At 35.6% G+C, this 18,659-nt stretch overlaps 1 protein-coding gene and 1 long non-coding RNA gene across 5 annotated transcripts; one reads left to right on the top strand and one right to left on the bottom strand.

Annotated features, from left to right (window-relative positions):
• Positions 1 to 225: 225 nt before the first annotated feature.
• Positions 226 to 7,745, bottom strand: LOC117335912. 2 transcript variants are annotated; one of them, XM_033896191.1, is made up of 4 exons: positions 7,423 to 7,745; positions 1,459 to 1,634; positions 936 to 1,055; positions 226 to 733 (listed from the first exon to the last, which is right to left on the bottom strand). In XM_033896191.1, exons 1-4 carry the CDS (start codon positions 7,502 to 7,504, stop codon positions 671 to 673), a joined length of 441 nt encoding a protein of 146 aa, XP_033752082.1. In that variant the 5' UTR covers positions 7,505 to 7,745; the 3' UTR covers positions 226 to 670. The 2 variants fall into 2 exon arrangements, with proteins under 2 accessions (XP_033752082.1, XP_033752083.1); XM_033896192.1 differs by lacking the exon at positions 7,423 to 7,745 and adding an exon at positions 7,341 to 7,356.
• Positions 7,746 to 9,113: 1,368 nt separating this feature from the next.
• LOC117335911 lies at positions 9,114 to 16,608 on the top strand. 3 transcript variants are annotated; one of them, XR_004534512.1, is made up of 5 exons: positions 9,114 to 9,249; positions 10,593 to 10,718; positions 11,023 to 11,199; positions 15,304 to 15,429; positions 16,185 to 16,608. It is a non-coding gene; the product is annotated as an uncharacterized LOC117335911 (long non-coding RNA). The 3 variants fall into 3 exon arrangements; XR_004534513.1 differs by lacking the exon at positions 9,114 to 9,249 and adding an exon at positions 10,322 to 10,339; XR_004534511.1 differs by lacking the exon at positions 9,114 to 9,249 and having other exon boundaries at positions 10,528 to 10,718.
• Positions 16,609 to 18,659: the final 2,051 nt, after the last annotated feature.

The raw sequence follows: 18,659 nt of genomic DNA, 5'->3' as shown, positions 1-18,659 counted from the left end.
ATCAAGTCAAAATAGATTTTACCGACGTCCACGTGACATAGTCTAACAAATCAGTGAACAGGAAAATCAGGAAAATAATAAACGTATATATATTATATAATAAGCAAAGGCTAAATTTAGATCTGCCATAGGCCTGTTTTCGTTACCATGACAACGGGTATTTACAAATATAGATAGATAGATATTACAGACGAAAAGTTTCGGAAATAATGACAACAATCTGAGGAAAATATAGCTGTTTTCTTTTTGAGTGAACATTTAAACTTTTATTGGTATCAATTAATGCACAAGTTTAATAAAAAAAATGGTCCAGAAGAGGATTTACATGATTTTTTAACAAAAGGGATTCTGTATCCAATCACATACATATATGAAACAATCTCAGTCAATTACATACAGCAGGCATTGCATAATTTCCGTGCTAATTACGAGAATAGCGCCATCCACATGCGGATCCCATACTACGAAAGTTTTGAAAATTTCAATGATATACATGAATAGGAATCTTACTTATAAATACTATTTATCTTTTAATAATAGTCTTTGTTATAACATACATACTAATTCTTGTAATTCACTCAGTTGTATTGTCTTGTTATGTGTAATGCCCGTAGGTCATATAGCAAAGCGCTGACCACGTCCACAAAGTCACGTTCACATGCACTTCGAATTATGACGTCACCCGCGTCATACTAAAAGCCATTGTTTGTCCAGATTCTAAATGAGTAATTGCCTGCAAAGAAAATGAAACAGTTCTGATAGATATATTTTCATTTATGTATGCACGCGTATGAATATTTAGCTACGTTGGTGTGCATACAATATATTGATATAAACATAATTATCTGAATCGGTCATTTAAGGGTGTAAGGTTTGGCTTGTTTGAGTTCGTATATAACACTTGACATTAATACAGCTATGGTAAAGGTTCTTACACATTTCATGGTATCCTCGACGACCGTTCTCTCCATCCGAGTGGTAACCTTACGTCCAGACGGAAGCCAGGTATCTGTCACCTCGACAAGCTTGTTCGGTTGTTCTAGTTTTGGCGTAGTCTAAACAAATAAGAGTGATATTAAGCTGGTGCTACAGTCTGGGAATTTCCTGAACATGGTACAAAAGAGTTATTTTGTTACACTGATTATCAATCCTTATCTCCATATCAACCAAGTCGGAGTTAAAAGTGAGCAAAATTCCGTATTGGTTTCTATTATGAAAAACATATTATGAAAATACGTTTTATGTTTTACAACTTTCCGTTTTTTCGAACTTCAGTTACATATATGGATCATTGCAGCCCATTAAAATCTCCATTAAACCGTTCACAAACAATTTGGAATCTTGTTTTTTTAGCTTTTAATTCCTTTCAAAAGATAAACGAGATAATAATCGAAAGTAGATGAGAAATGCGACACATTTACAATCAACACAGCTGGGGTGCTAAATATAGATACATACTATAATTTTGTTGCCTTCCATGTCGACATCTTCCGGATTGGTGACACCCAATTTTAAAAGGTGCGACTGCGTGCTGTCTCCAAGGGATAGATCATATGTCCACGTGTCACCCTCAACTTTGTATGCTATGCCCATCTTAATATCTCTGTACAATTGTTTCCCCTCGGGTGTAACACCTAAATGTATAATATACATCAGATATACCTAAATAGTAAAACCAGTTATCCCCAGGAGTGTAACAATAATGTCAACATCGGGATATATAACATACATTGGTTATCCTGTGGGGTGTAACAATAATGTCAACATCGAGATATATAACATACATTGGTTATCCTGTGGGTGTAACAATAATGTCAACATCGAGATATATAACATACATCGGCTATCACCTTGGGTGTAACAATAATGTCAACATCGAGATATATAACATACATTGGCTATCACCTTGGGTGTAACAATATTGTCAACATCGAGAAATATAACATACATTGGCTATCACCTTGGGTGTAACAATAATGTCAACATCGAGATATATAACATACATCAGCTATCACCTGGGGTATAACAATAATGTCAACATCGAGATATATAACATACATCGGCTATCCTCAGGGGTGTAACAATAGTGTCAACATCGAGATATATAACATACATCGGCTATCCCCAGGGGTGTAACAATAATGTCAACATCGAGATATATAGCATACACCAGCTATCCACTGGGGTGTGACAATAATGTCAACATCGAGATATATAACATACATCGGCTATCCCCAGGAGTGTAACAATAATGTCAACATCGAGATATACAACATACATCAGATATCACCTTGGGTGTAACAATAATGTCAACATCGAGATATATTACATACATCAGATATCCCCTGGGGTGTAACAATAATGTCAACATCGAGATATATAACATACATCAGATATCACGTGGGGTGTAACAATAATGTCAACATCGAGATATATAACATACATTGGCTATCACCTTGGGTGTAACAATAATGTCAACATCAAGATATATAGCATACACCAGCTATCCACTGGGATGTGACAATAATGTCAATATCGAGATATATAACATACATCGGCTATCACCTTGGGTGTAACAATAATGTCAACATCGAGATATATAGCATACACCAGCTATCCCCAGGAGTGTAACAATAATGTCAACATCGAGATATACAACATACATAAGATATCACCTTGGGTGTAACAATAATGTCAACATCGAGATATATAACATACATCAGCTATCTCCAGGGGTGTAACAATAATGTCAACATCGAGATATATAACATACATTGGCTATCCCCTGGGGTGTAACAATAATGTCAACATCGAGATATATAACATACATCAGATATCACGTGGGGTGTAACAATAATGTCAACATCGAGATATATAACATACATTGGCTATCCCCTGGGGTGTAACAATAATGTCAACATCGAGATATATAACATACACCAGCTATCCACTGGGGTGTGACAATAATGTCAACATCCAGATATATAACAAACATTGGCTATCCTCTGGGGTGTAACAATAGTGTCAACATCGAGATATATAACATACATTGGCTATCCCCAGGGGTGTAACAATAATGTCAACATCGATATATATAACATACACCAGCTATCCCCTGGGGTGTGACAATAATGTCAACATCGGGATATATAACATACATTGGCTATCCCCTGGGGTGTAACAATAATGTCAACATCGAGATATATAACATACATCGGCTATTCCCTGGGGTGTGACAATAATGTCAACATCGAGATATATAACATACACCAGCTATCCACTGGGGTGTGGCAATAATGTCAACATCGAGATATATAACATACATCAGCTATCCCCTGGGGTGTGACAATAGTGTCAACATCGAGATATATAACATACATTGGCTATCCCCAGGGGTGTAACAATAATGTCAACATCGAGATATATAGCATACATCAGCTCTCCCCAGGGGTGTAAAAATAATGTCAACATCGAGATATATAACATACATCAGCTATCCCCAGGGGTGTAAAAATAATGTCACCATCGAGATATATAACATACAACCGCTATCCACTTGGGTGTGACAATAATGTCAACATCGAGAATATAAATCACCTATCTCCTGGGGTTTAACAGTACTGCCAACATCGAGATAACATTATACATCAGCTATCCTCTTGGGTGTGACAATAATGTCAACATCGAGATATATAACATACATTAACTACCACTTGGGTGTGACAATAATGTCAACACCGAGGATGTAAATCACCTATCTCCTGGGGTTTAACCGTACTGCCAACATCGAGATATACAATATATTCATCATCTAACTACCGAGAAACAAAACATACATTTTAGTTATCCCATAGAGTGTTCCATATACACCAACATCGAGATCAACTATTATTTATAACGTTTTTACAGCGAGATGTGATCGTCACTGCTTATAGTATGGATATTATATTCTACTATCGTTCGTTAAATTGTCTTCCACTTTACCTGGTCAAGATCACCCCTAGTGTATGACAAATGGACCATGCGTTAATGAAATATGACCGGGAGAGAAATTACCCCACCCCCATCCCCTATGTTTAGGACGTTAAGGAGATTCTAATGCCTCGGAAAAGACAACCAAGTTTATCATCCATCGGGTTTTGAGAGTTCTCTATCACACCCGTAATGCAAAGAAATGTTTAATTAATCTTTTATGATCATGAGTGATTATATAACATTTGTGTTTGACCAATCAGAACAACCTTTTCTATTCAGCGAGTTAAAAATTGGCCGGATTTCGGGTTCAGATCCAAAAGAAGAGAATGTAGAATCAGCGGTTATTTTGTTTAACTTCTTCAATATGCATTGCTGTTTAGATGGGTTACTTATGACACAATAACACATTTTATTATACCTCAGACTTGTATCACAGCTTCTGATTAGTGGAAACCATGTCACGTGATTAAAAACATTCGTTATGTCAACCACAACTTTCCAAATAATTCATTATTGACTTGCTGTCGCTTTCGAAACATCATGTCACCCTCTGAATATCATAATGTCACCCTCTCGTGAGCCCTCCAAAATCGTTATGTCACCCTCTCGTGAGCCCCAACTCGGAACTCTCTTCCGTAACGTCTTCAAAAGTAGTCGAATCAGAGAAGTTTCGAGTATTCTGCTTGACAACAACAATGGCTGCCGGCGGACGCTATCGTCTGCCAACAGAGGAGGAATTGGCGAAATTATTGCAAGAAAAGGATTCTAAAAACACCAAAAGGGTCATCAATGTGGCCGTGGATTCCTTTAGACATTTCCTATCTGCAACAGGTAGGCCTAGACCAAGGATTGTGAAAACTTCGACGTCCATACATTGAAAGTTCAACTGGGAGAATTTTATGCCGGGTCCAGAAAGACGATGGGGTACCTCTTAAAAACTTTTCTTAAAAACTGTTGATAGTAATAAATAAACTTATTGATACCAAAATTAATTCACTTATGTTTTTTTTCGGTATAATAAAACAATTACTGCCCTTGTTCCGAGTTGACATGAATATTTGCCCACCCTTGAGGTGTCATGTCACCCTCGGGCTACGCCCTCGGGTGACATGACACCTCTCGGGTGGTCAAATATTCATGTCAACCCGGAACAAGGGCAATAATTGTATAATGTTACTGATCCCAGCGCTTTTCATACCAAAAGATATTTCTTTATATTTTTTATTTGAATATAACATATGGCATGTCATATGTATGACAGAATATACTGATATCCTGCCATACTCGTAGTGATATATAAACTTGAATGCAACACCGATGCCAGCATCGAGATTTCACACCCATAGCCTTCTTGATTACAACACTTTTGTCAACATCAACATATATATACAACACATATCCTTTTCTAAATACCAACACCTATGTCAACATCGAGACATACAATACACATAGGCTTTCCCAACAATACAAAATATATGTCAACATGAAGAAATATGACACGTAGGAGTTCTTATTATAAAACATCATAGCATGAACTGGAATAGGAAATACACATCGAATTTCTTTACGATATTACGATACCTTGGTAAACACTAGTATATGTAAAACATCATAGGATGCAATACAAATGTCAACATCGAAATATAAAATACATCGACTTTCAAAGGCAGATATCACCTAAGCAAACAATGAGGTACATACATGTAATACACATCGCTCTCTTTAGGATACAATGCCTTTCTCAACATCGAGATTTATAACATATCGACTTTCACTAGGACAGACCACCTTAGCAAACACCTTGATATCACAACACGCATTAGTTCTTAGAGACATTACGAACATCAAATGCCCCTTTTAGGGTTGGTCGTTATATAAATAGTACTGACTGAAGTCTATTGTATCAATTGAAAATCTTAACCTGAGCATCGCAAAGTTCATCGTTATCAATAATCTTACCCATTTCATTAGTTACCCACAGCATCAGGGAATTCATTGGTATTTATAGCCTTACCCACAGCATCAGGGAATTCATTGGTATTTATAATCTTACCCACAGCATCAGAGAATTCATCGGTATTTATAGCCTTACCCACAGCATCAGGGAATTCATCGGTATTTATAGCCTTACCCACAGCATCAGGGAATTCATTGGTATTTATAGCTTTACCCACAGCATCAGGGAATTCATCGGTATTTAATGGCATCGCCAAAAACCTTCGTAATTCATAGCATTACCTATATAGATAGCATCGCAAAATTCATCAATTTTCTTACCCATAACATGGCCAAAAACCAAAGTAATTTAAAGCCTTATTAAAAGCATCGCAAACTCCATCATTATAAAAAGTCTTCACCATAGCATCAGGAAATTCCCCACAATTCATAACCTTTCCAGTAGCATCGCAAAATGCAGCATAATCAATAGTCTTACCGAGAGCATAAAGAAAATATATTTATTTTAGTTTACACTCTTTTTCATTTCAACATATTTTATTGATAATCAAATGGATTGAACATCAGGCTAAGCCTATATTAAAGTTCTCTCCATAAATTATTACATTTATTTCAAATAATTAGTATTTGGTTATTAGTCAAGAATGGAAATTACAGTATATATATATAGAAAGAGTATTTGTGAATAATATATTACGATAATCTTATGTATTTTCTTATAATGATAATTTTGAAATTATTGTTAAATATTTATGAGAACTCGTTTACTATGCAGGAGAGAGACAAGTGCCTGATCAACAACAGAGTTTCTGACTATAATGTCCATCTGGTAAATACCAGTAGTCTTCTACTCATGTGTTGACCAAACACGCATCTCCCTACCGCATATAAACTGGTACCATATAAGAATTTAAAATAAAACATAAAATTGTATAATTCTGATTAAGTCCAAATCAAATAAGATTATCAATTGAGATTGTTCATAGGAAGGAGATAAATTAATTATACATAACTAGCAAGTCACCACATCTCACCCAACTTTACCCTGTAAGGCATGTAATAAATATAATGATGCTTAGTTAAGAGGGTTACAATCACATTGACACTATTCACCTTTGTTTATATATATATTATATATACATACATTTGTATGTGTGTGTATGTTGATAATATTATTTAATAGATGTACAGTGATTACTATAGAAAGCAGAACATAATAAGAAAATCATTAACACACAAACACAGTGACAGCATCCGTAATTGAACATTTATATGCATATTATATGATTATCAAATTATAGAGTAAGAGATACTCTTACACTCTTACCGAGAACATCAGGAAATACATTGTAATCAATAGTCTTACCCATAGCATCAGGAAATACATTTATTTTAATTTACAGTCTTACCCATAGCATCGCAAAATCCATTGTAATCAATAGTCTTACCCATAGCATCAGGAAATACATTTATTTTAATTTACAGTCTTACCCATAGCATCGCAAAATCCATCGTAATTTTCAGACTCTCCTGTTGTTTTGTCATCAAGCCATTTTCCTTGGAACACAGACATTATATATCCTAGTCAATGTTTATGAATCCACTTCGGCAAATTATGAAAAATTAACTCCAAAGAGGAAACAATGCGTTTGTTCATCAACATATAAACTGAAATGGCACTGGCTTGATTCAAGGAAAAGGTTGAAATGTACACTTAATTTCCACTGAGGTTATATGAGTATGGTAAATTTATATGATGATGTTGGTATTTTTGTTTCCTATTGTAATCTAGAAGTGGTAAGTTATTCTGATGTCAAAACGTATAGGGCTATACTGATCGGTCACAACATAATCTCCGATGAATGGCTTTGATCCTAATCCTAATACAGAGAACCTTAGTGTTACACGTAAAGCGATATAACAATAGCATATACACATTGTTGTTGATTTCGTGTGATTTATATTTCTATTGGGTACACACTAGGATCTCTGTTACAATGTTCTACTCTGTATCATGTGTGTAATGGCAACACGAGAAATAATCGTGTAAACGGAGCCATAATAGTAGACTTCAGCGACAGAGATTAAATAACAAAGTAAGCCGCATCATATAGTGTATCTATGGCTGTGTATAGTCTATCTAAAAGTCCTTAGTGATGTTAGGGGCCCGAAGAGTGCGAAAACCAAATAGAAAAGTTTGAACACATACTGGCTTAAATAAATGTAAAATTGTAAAAGGGGACGTGTTTGATACCTTTTCATAATATTACTATACATCATATTTGTAACAATAACCGTGATTAGTTAAATGCATCCTCTAACAGGGATATAGAAGGTTTTATATCACTCTCATGAGGAAAGTAAATCATCATATATCACTGGGGCACGTGTTTACAAGGTAATATGTATTCTATCATATTCTGAGAGGAGTTGTCTCCTTTCCGGTTGTTCATCAATGCCAAACGATCAGAAAAACAAACGTTGTCGTACAGTCGAAGAAGCAGAAATATATAAAAGTCTGCAAAACAAGAATGTACCCGTCAACTCTTTCCGAGAGTTTCTAAAAGACTCTGGTACATGTAATAATATCTGGACAATCTGGCGACTTTGATCAGAAGGGTTTATAATAAAGATGATAACTGATATATCTTGACTCTCATTTATTATAATTTTCCTTATAATAAACAATTAATAGCAATGATTGCAGGGTAATATGAAGGTTAATTTACCCTTTGTATCATATTTCTCTTTACCAAGCCCTCGGGAATTATGATACATTCGGGTAAGTAAACCTTCATATTACCTTGCAACAAGGGTCATAAATGCATAATATAGCAATATATAACGCAGATGTCAAATAATTAAGTCACCATACATATGTTTCTTTGACAGGGGAAGAAAAATACTAAATTTCAATGGAACTCAGCAAAAAAATTCCTCATCCCAACATGTTTAACCGACCATCGTGCGATCGTCATGGAAAATGGGTCATTGATTCCATGTATGCATCATCTATTTGATACTCAGCACAAAAGATTATCATGCATTTGAGTCATCATACTGTCTCCAACTGGACATTGTTAACCAACGACACATTCCTTGTTCCTGTACGTTAAGTAAGCATCGTCCGCCTACCACTATTCACCTAAGGTATGCTATACACACAAAACAGCTTCCGGTTACTTTCGAAGTGATCTCAATGGGACCACTCCACGTGATTTCGACTTCGGGCGAACGCTCAACCACTAAGAGGAAGACAAAACCTTCCACAATGTTCATAATTGTTGATGCCACTTGTTTGTGGTGGTTACTTTAAAGGTAAGAAAATCTCTGATGAAATGTTTAGATTGGAAAGAAGTGACATTTGAGATGCATGTTTGTACGGCAGCATGCTGATGTCCTATGAAGACAAGGCCGGTTTTGTAGTGTCATGACATTATACTGCGATACCCAGTTTTGTTTTAACGGGAATTAACGTACTCGCAACAACTAGAACCAAATGTAAAGGAGGCACAAAGCCGAAAAACCAAAATACTGAAAGAAAGAGCAGACAGGAAGGATAGGAATAACTCAATATACCAATTGGTGTAATGGAGACATGAGGTCTTTTGACCCACTAAATAGAAAACACGAAAGAAAACCTCCATTTTCTTTCACAGGGCTCACTTAAAGTTACTTCCTTGGTTTTCCAATGTCTAAACATCAGCGATACCATTCTTTTATCTGCAAGAGAAAGGGGATTACTTGAATATATCTGATGAAGAGATGGAGGTATAAATCTAGTCAACTGAAATATGCAGCGGAACTCTCCTTCGCGACCAAATCACTACAATGTTTTGTCACGTTCACTTCGACTCTTGCCTGAATATATAGTGTGATCAAGCGTCCGGTTGAGCGAAGCTGTCACCATGCTACAATCTTATACCTAGTACATGTACACATGTATACTCTTAGTACGAGGCCATTGGATAATAAATGTGTATTATCGGTTTTGACCCGGACAAGCAAACTTACACTAGAAGTACATGCGTTATATTGATTGCTATAAGGATTAAGGCCAACACAGTGGAATTTTTCTCCTTGAATGTTACACGATCATATCGAATACACTGTAGTAGATGTAAATTATAGCGGGTGCAGCGTTGTACTTGGGTACCACAGATACTGGAAACTGATTGTTGCCGAGTTTATGTTAAACACGTCGACTTCCCCAGGTGCATTTAAATCCCTACAGTGCATAGCTACAAAAAACTGTTGACTTCACCAATACGACGTTCGCGTTGTCTATAATAGAAATATATTTCAAGGTCAATTTTAAAATCGTAAATTAAGTACACGTATCGGCATCGACTAAACAGTTGATGTGAAAACTTTTTACAGCGAGCCCATTTTCTTAAAGGGGGCATAGGTAAATATTCTCTAAACTTGTATTTATAGAAATATATCAAGGACTATATATATATATATAGTCTAAATGTTAAATAGAACAGAACCAGCTAACGTAAGCAAGAGAACCGTGTCCAGCCGTGTATAATGTAGGTCATCTGACCACCACACTTACACAATAAACAGGTGGACAACCCCGACGAAATTGAAATCGCCCAGCAGGTGTATATTCCTCTTGATCTGATCATACTGTACTTTTAACTTTGACTTTCTAGAGTTACCGGCCGAACGCGCCCAGTCACCAAACCCAACATTTACAATGTCAGAATTCTTTGGACAATGGGAAATGGACGAAATTTGTGAGAAATCAGAGAATTTTCTCAACTTTTGTAAAGCTGTGGGTAAGTGTTAGTCTTAATAAGTTGTCGTTTCAATGTACAGTGCAAACAAAGGGGTATACGACCGTTTACGTCACAATACTATGTGATCTTACAGAATAATATCTAAAGGGTTTCTACAGAAAAAAAAATAGAACGTCCAGTAATTTTTGTTTTTCCTGCTATTCAAATGGTATCCACGGTGCTTTCTCTATTCAGAAATCATATTGGTTTAACTATTTTACATCTAAACACTCCCCAAAATATATTGTTTAATCCCCAAGACACTTGATGTGCCAGAACGTATCGTATTTTGTTTTCATTTAAGACATGAAGCCAGACGAGATCGAATACTACAAAAAGATGCAAGAGACGATAGCTTACTCTGGGGAAGGAGACAGCTGGGTTTGTGAGATTTCCATGGGACGAAAACAAAAGCAGACACGAATTTAAACTTGGAATAAAGAACCCACCAGAAAAAGGAATTGATGGGTCAACTTTCTGTGTAAGGCACCTTTTGTCGTCTTATTATAGATATAATTAGGGATTTTCACCAAATGGTGAAAAGACCTATTGTTTCTTCTTCTTCTTCTTCTTCTTCTTCTTCTTCTATTTTATTCGAACAATTGCTCCAAAATGGTAAGAGGTATGTCAATTCACTTAAGTTCTTATTATATGGCATATGTCAAAGGGGTGTGGTCATCTATTATTAAGTAGGTCACAAAAGCCGATATGGCCGCCATAACGTCAAACCTAAAAAGTTTAAAATGGTAATAACTCAAAAAATATTCATTATACAGAGGTTATACAATCATGTTATTGGTAGATACTGTCTGGGCGGTAGGCCATTTTTGAGAATTTCCTTTGATCTTTTTGTTATGCCGACCATTCACATTTTGAGTTTCTTCTCAAATTCCACCAGTGGGATTCAGTATAAACTTTGATAAAATGACAATGAGATAGTACTGACGAAGCCTTGTTATCATGGGTCGGTCCAAAATCCAATATGGCCGCCATTACGCCATGTATTAGAAAAAATTAAATGGTCATAACTCCAAAAGTCAGGTATTTATATTACTTGTAGATAATGTTTAGGGCTAACTTTTTTTCTAAAAAAATTTAAGGTCAGAGGTCAAATGCAAATGTTCACTATGGGGTCAAAGGTCACTAAATTATCAACTTTTTTGTGTTTTAATCTTTTAACATAAATCGATGCAGTATGTCATTTTTATGATTTTAAAACCTTTGGTTTTCGATAGCACTTTTCGGTTCAGGTGGTACGCCATTTTGAAAATTTTCATTGATAAATCTTTAAACAACATCTTCTCAAAAACCAAGAGGCCAAGAGACTGGATATTAGGCGTGTCGTATGGTTGGGTGAAGGGCTACAAAGTTTGTTCAAATGAATGACCTTGACCAACATTCAAGGTCACGGAGTCAAATAGGCTAAAATGTTTAAACGACATCTTCCCAATAACAAAGAGGTCCAGGGGGTAGATATTGGGTCTGTAGCATAATTGGACCAAAGGCAACCAGGTTTGTTCAAATGAATGACCTTGACCTACATTCAAGATCACGGGGGTCAAATAGGCTAAAATCTTTAAACGACATCTTCTCAATAACCTAGAGTCCAGGAGAGTTGATATTTGGTCTGTAGCATGCTGAAGTGAAGGGCTACCAAGTTTGTTCAAATTAATGAACTTGACCTACCTTCAATGTCATAAAGGTAAATGCTCCCTTAAGTTTGTCAAAGTTGTGAAAAGCCCGTCAGATTGTCCATGACAATTTCTAGTTACTATTGTTCTTTTATATTTTATCTTTCCTGGTAGTGTCCCTAAGACACTATTTGATCGAGATATCCAATTGTATTTTGTTAATATTCTGAATATTAGATTATCTTCTATGTTATTATATCAAATACTCATCCATGTTTTCAGATATATATATATATAAGTATACGTTAATGCAAATCATCAAAGATCGACCGCAAACAATAACAATACTACCTTCTCTATATAAGCATTGGTATCGATACGAATGCATGGTAGTAGACTTTGTTGTAATACTTATTATTTCGGTGGTCGAGTGGCACAGTGGTAATAAATTCGCCTTTCACCTAGGTGGCCGTGGTTTGATACCTCAATCGGAAATGAAAATGTGCGGGGGTAACATGTTCCACCAGATGGGTTTTCCCAGGTACTCCAGTTTCCTAAAAAACAGCGTCTAACGACATGATCACTTACGTTAACTATGCATCCAGCTGGCTGGTGTTTGATTCACGAGAAAATATTGTTTTTTCCATGTTACGAAAACATGCTGCAGTAAATGTTTTTGACACGGAATGTTTAAAGGGAAATTGAAAACAATTACCTAACATTCTTCCATTTTAATTTTTTAAATTAAAAGGAAGAGCAATGGAAATATGTGTATACAATTATAGTGTTACATGTATATTGCTAGAATATGATTTTTGATAACTTTTTTATCTGTATCTGTTTGTATTAATCGGAAACTGCAGAAATACAACTTTATCATTACTAAGTTCATTTTTTTTTTGAATTCTTTTTTTTTTTTATCTAATACTCACCTTTCTTAACATGAAAACACCTTAAAAATAATATCAATTGTTATTCTCGTTCAGCACCAACAATATTGTGACATTTCAACATGATTTTCTAAACCACCGATGAGAAATGACATTAAAATAATAAACGATAAAATACAAAAGGTCTATAGATGTAAAGCCGTGTCGTGTAAAGAACGAAATGTCACAACAAGACGCCATTTTAATGTACAGAGTGTATGATCACCCTTTCAATGGTTTCGAGAATATAATTTGACCGAATTCGAAATAAAAATGCTATTGGTATAGTTTGCGGAAACGAGCATACTATGTTAAGAACTCGAGTGGCCCACTGAATCTATCAACTTAAAAAGTGACCTGCCATTTTGGTTAGTCATGAGAACAAATAGAAACCTGTATACAAGCTAGATATCTGGCGCCGGCAACGATCTAATATTTAAATCAAACATAACTGAACACCGTTAACTTATTGATTTGTTTCAAGAATTAAATGTCCTCTCAGAAAGGCTGCTGTGGTGATTCCAAGGGTGGAAAACATGTCACAGAAGAAAGACAGTGTAGAAAGCACACATTCTTGTACCTAGGTCTTGTGAAAGGGGTAGAGATATCTTTTGTCAATGCAATGTCATATAATTTGAAAACATTGATGAAATCCACAGATTCTGTAGTAAGTTCACTGGTAACAGCCGACCGTGAGAGGTAGAGGGATAGAGAAAGCCATATTGGTTGGTTCGGCTTTTCACTCAAGTGATCCGAAGGACCAGTGAACCTATGCAACGGTGCAATGTCCGTCGTCCGTTTAATTCATGGGCCTGGGGGCCGGGGCCCAATAAGGGAAATATAGAAAATTCTTTAAAAGCCTTTTTGTATATTTTGTATAAACAGTGAGTCTGGGCCTAAGGATCGAGGGTCCCAAAGGGAAATATATCAAGTGCTTTAAAACCTTTCTTCTTTTGTAGGAATGAAAGGATTTGGTCCATATTTGTCAAAAGCATCTTTCGGTGAAAGAGAACCAATTTTGAATAAACAGTGGGTCTGGAACCCGGGGTGGCGGGCCTCCAAAGGGGAAAACACCGAATTCTTTTAAAATACTTCTTCTCCTGTTGGAATAAAATATTTGGTATATATACATGTGTATGTCTGAAGCATCCTTGAGTTAAAGGTAACAAATTTTGTATAATGGAGGAAATAAAGAAAATTCTGATACATGTATGTCCTGAATGTGCAGTGATTACCCATCTTTACTTCAATATCCAGGTGAGAGATACAGGCCATCTGGACCGCTTGTTTTATTTTCTATTTTTTTTTTTTATCATCATTATTATTATTATTTCAATTTCTTACCATATTTGAAAAAAAAATGTTCTCACTGAAGGAAAACGATAATTTTCAAATGTAACTCTTAGCAAACGCACCGAATGCCAAGTATATGATCAAATATAAGCCATACCGAAACTGCTTCAAATAAACTACTAAGTATTCTACATGGAACGTTAAGAGTTTCTACGCGTCTGTAGTATTAGTTGAAGATTCCTCCTATGGTAGGAGATCCAACATGCGCTGTAGGTGTTTTACATCAGGTTTTGTGACAATTAGTTCCACATGCTCAGTATGAGACGGATAGAATCTTTATGACAATTTAGCATGTAGCTGTTTAAAGTCAGAAATCTCAGTCACGAAAAGTTATGAAAGTAAAATAATGTTGAAATTAAGGACAATATGAGTGGGATCTCTGCTAAAATAAGGTCTTTTTGCGATACCCTCCCGAGCCTGCACGAGGTTAGATAGTCACAATTAGTCGCATCATACGTCATTCATATTAACAGATATAGGGATGACATAAGCCTTTTACATTGAAGTTCATGCATAATAATGTGATAATCACACGAACAATTAGGGTACAGATTAAGAATTTTGTTTATAATATATCAGCTTACCAAAGACGTTAAGGAAATTAAATAATCGCTCATAGTCAGCATAACAAAAATATGAACCAAACACATCATGGAAGCATTTCTGTTTTAGATAGAACCAAAGTTGGAAGCGCCCGCCAGACTCGTGGAAGTGGCTACTACCATGTTACTTGGGCATGATAAGGAGGTGGTCACTAGGACCGAGAGGACCCTGACCGCTCCCAATAAAATGAAATCAGTATGTATTATACACCAAGAAAGCTCTGTTCATTTGAAACGGTTCAAGACGAGTATAACATGTTATACCACTTTAAAGGCAATGATGAAGCATTTTGTAGTGCTGCAATTAATGGGTTTTCGTTAGAATATCAAATCATGTGTCGATAAAAAGTAAAACTAAATTTTCACGTAATCACTGCTGTTTAATAATTATTGTTAACTAAAGAAAATGCATGTCGTGCACATCCATACAAATGTCAATGCGTTTTAAAGATTTAATATCTTAAATGATGGAAAACATTTAGTTAAAACTTATAAAGCTAGTACAAATATGACGTTGAAGATTGTATGCGATATTACTATGGAGTTAACTGCAAAACATTCGTCAGATACATGGTCCATGCCTATTATCGTGACGAACATATTACCATGACGTAAACTGTTGCGAGATATTGAAAAGTCGGTATTGGTTAATATGTGACCAGAAGCTTTTGTTTTTATGTGAATAATACTTACCATGACGCAGAACATCAATCACTGAAAAAACGCCATGAAAATACTCGCAATGTTCTTTGCAATTTTACCTCACGGTAATATGTTCGTCACGATAATAGGCGTGGGCCCTGTATAGTTGTAATTTTTTCAGCATTCAACTAAAACACGATTTGTCAACCAAAGGGCATTTGTCAATCAACAGCACATGTCTTTCTGGACATATTTTGAGGTAAGTCATGGTAACATACCTGCTCAAAGGATGTACCATTTGTTTTGCAGATAGTGACAGACGTAGCATCTGGAGTCTCCATGACGTTTTGTGCAACACGGAAGTGACGTTTTACGGAATGTACAAGCATACAAATCGTGAAATCGAGACGGCATTACCATGAAGATGATGTTAAGCCATCAGTTAGAAACCATTTAAGTGTTCAGTGTGTGTGATTTCAAAGCAAGATGTGTAATATACAGTATATGCACAACCCCTGGCATGTAACTTTGAAACGTTGATGAATAAATGTTTTTTTAAAATGAATAAATCAATAGTAATTCTGTTTGATTTTTAATTATAAGAAATCACATATAGTTAACATATGTGTATACTTCTTCTTTGGAAAACTAGAAAGGGCATCATCTACATTTTGAGGAAAACTCAAGCTGGGATGTTACTGTTTAGAAATGGGAAATAAACAACTGGAAAATCGCTTATGTGTTGTTGCACTATAAGTAAGGATTTTTTTAAGCGGATGATGTCGAAGACTCAGAAGTGTCAACGATTTTATGTCCCAAGGCATACAATCATGATAAGGTGAAACTGAAGGACCTTGTGAGTTCTGTTATACTATGTGTCTGTATAGTAAATACCCATTGACTTCAGTTTGTCTAGGCTAGGGGTCACAACCAATAATCTTCATCACAAGGATGATCATCACTAATCAGCACTAATACCAAATGTGTGATGTTGCCTTGAAAGATATTATCAAAAAATGGTTTAGTATTATAAGTCCTATAGTGATATAAATTAACGACAACATATGGGGGTCTTATTTTTATTTTTATTAATTCGAAGATTAAAACAAATCAAACGATTTTATTTTTGGGGTTTGAAACTGCCTAATCTCTTAAAAATTATTGGTCGAATGTATTTAATCCACGACAGCCCGATCTCGTTTCTTTCATTATCTAGCATATTCTTCGACGGAATCCACAAGTACATGCATCTTTAAATTGATATTCAATTTAATAGGAGTGTCTCGATAATTTGGACCCTTCATAGAAATCGTTCGTAACTTATTGTGCATAATGCAAATATCACCAGTTACGACACATACAACTTGAACGCCATGTCTAATCAGGATATATTGTGTCATCAAAATGCAGTTATTACGTACGGCGCTTTCTTTATAACCGATTTCGAAGCAACGGATCTAGAACAACGGTAGGAAATGATATGACGGGTTACTTTTGTAACGAAAGTACGGTGGTATCTTACAACTTTACCTCAAGTTGTATGTAACGCAATATGCCGATGATTCCATTCATTTAGCAGATTTTGTCGAAAATTAGTATGTAGCTTGGAAAGACATATTGTGAAGAATAGTACTGATAGTTCAATGGAACTTTCAGTGTACTCAGTTGCAAAGCACACACATAAACACTGCCCAGTCGTATGTATCTCAATACAGGGATGACCGTCCTTGAATAAACAATACAAAACCAATCTAACACGTCATATATTCTGCTGTCATACACACTGGAAATCAAATAGCTTTACTGAACAAAAAGATATGGCTTAGCTACAAGGTAGAGTTAGAAATCGTCACGCTAAGGACCATATTAAAATGTCAGTTCAAGGGAGGTAATCATTATGGTCGGTTGTGACTATGGTAGTCTCCGATGTAAGTGAATATGACCTTTTATGTAACACCTGAGTGACGTTAGCCATCTTTATTAAATATCAGAGCTCTTCATGTCGTTTACTTTATGATTTAATGAAATATGAGTAATTATGCGACGTTGTACGACGTTCATTAACACAGGGTCATTTGAGGACGATGTCTATTTGAATGAATCCCATTTTAAGGACTGCTTTACAAGTTCTCACATTTAGTTGCCTCTTAGACACAAGTTGCAGGTGATTTTTATAATCATAGACATACAGGGGTATCGCCTTCAAAAAAATGTTTGATGCAAAATGTGCCCATATATAACATGTACACTGTATGCACAATATGTCTATTTTCTCTGGGTGATATCGATAAAAACATTTTCCTCGAAATCAAAGATGGCTTCTTTGAAGTTCATTTCTATCTTCTTATCTTATCGGTACACAAGTGTCTGTCGAACACAAACGTCCCAGGAAGACATTTGTGTGTACCGTGTGCACAAATAGAACACAAGTACATAACACTTTCCCCGAAATAACGATTACAAAAGCTGATCAAGAAATTAAAATCGCATTTCTTCTTTCCCGAAATAAAATAATAAAGACGACACTGGTTGAAAAGTAGTTTTTTTAACAAAAAGAAACAAATCACACATTTAAAAAAAAAATCTAATGGTTATCTGTATTGTCCAGCTATAGACCGCCCTAGTCATATAATTACACTGACGATGTAAGTGAAGGAAAGTTCGTATAGTTTATTGTTTAAGTCTTGTTAAAAACGTAGAATATCAAGGCATCAGAGCATAATCGTAATATAAACATGACATATAATGCAGTTCACGATAATTTGTCTCGGACAAGCTCCCTCA

Source organism: Pecten maximus, chromosome 10 (assembly GCF_902652985.1).
Source record: "Pecten maximus chromosome 10, xPecMax1.1, whole genome shotgun sequence".
Lineage (NCBI taxonomy): Eukaryota > Metazoa > Mollusca > Bivalvia > Pectinida > Pectinidae > Pecten > Pecten maximus.
This window is presented reverse-complemented; position numbering and strand designations above follow the sequence as displayed.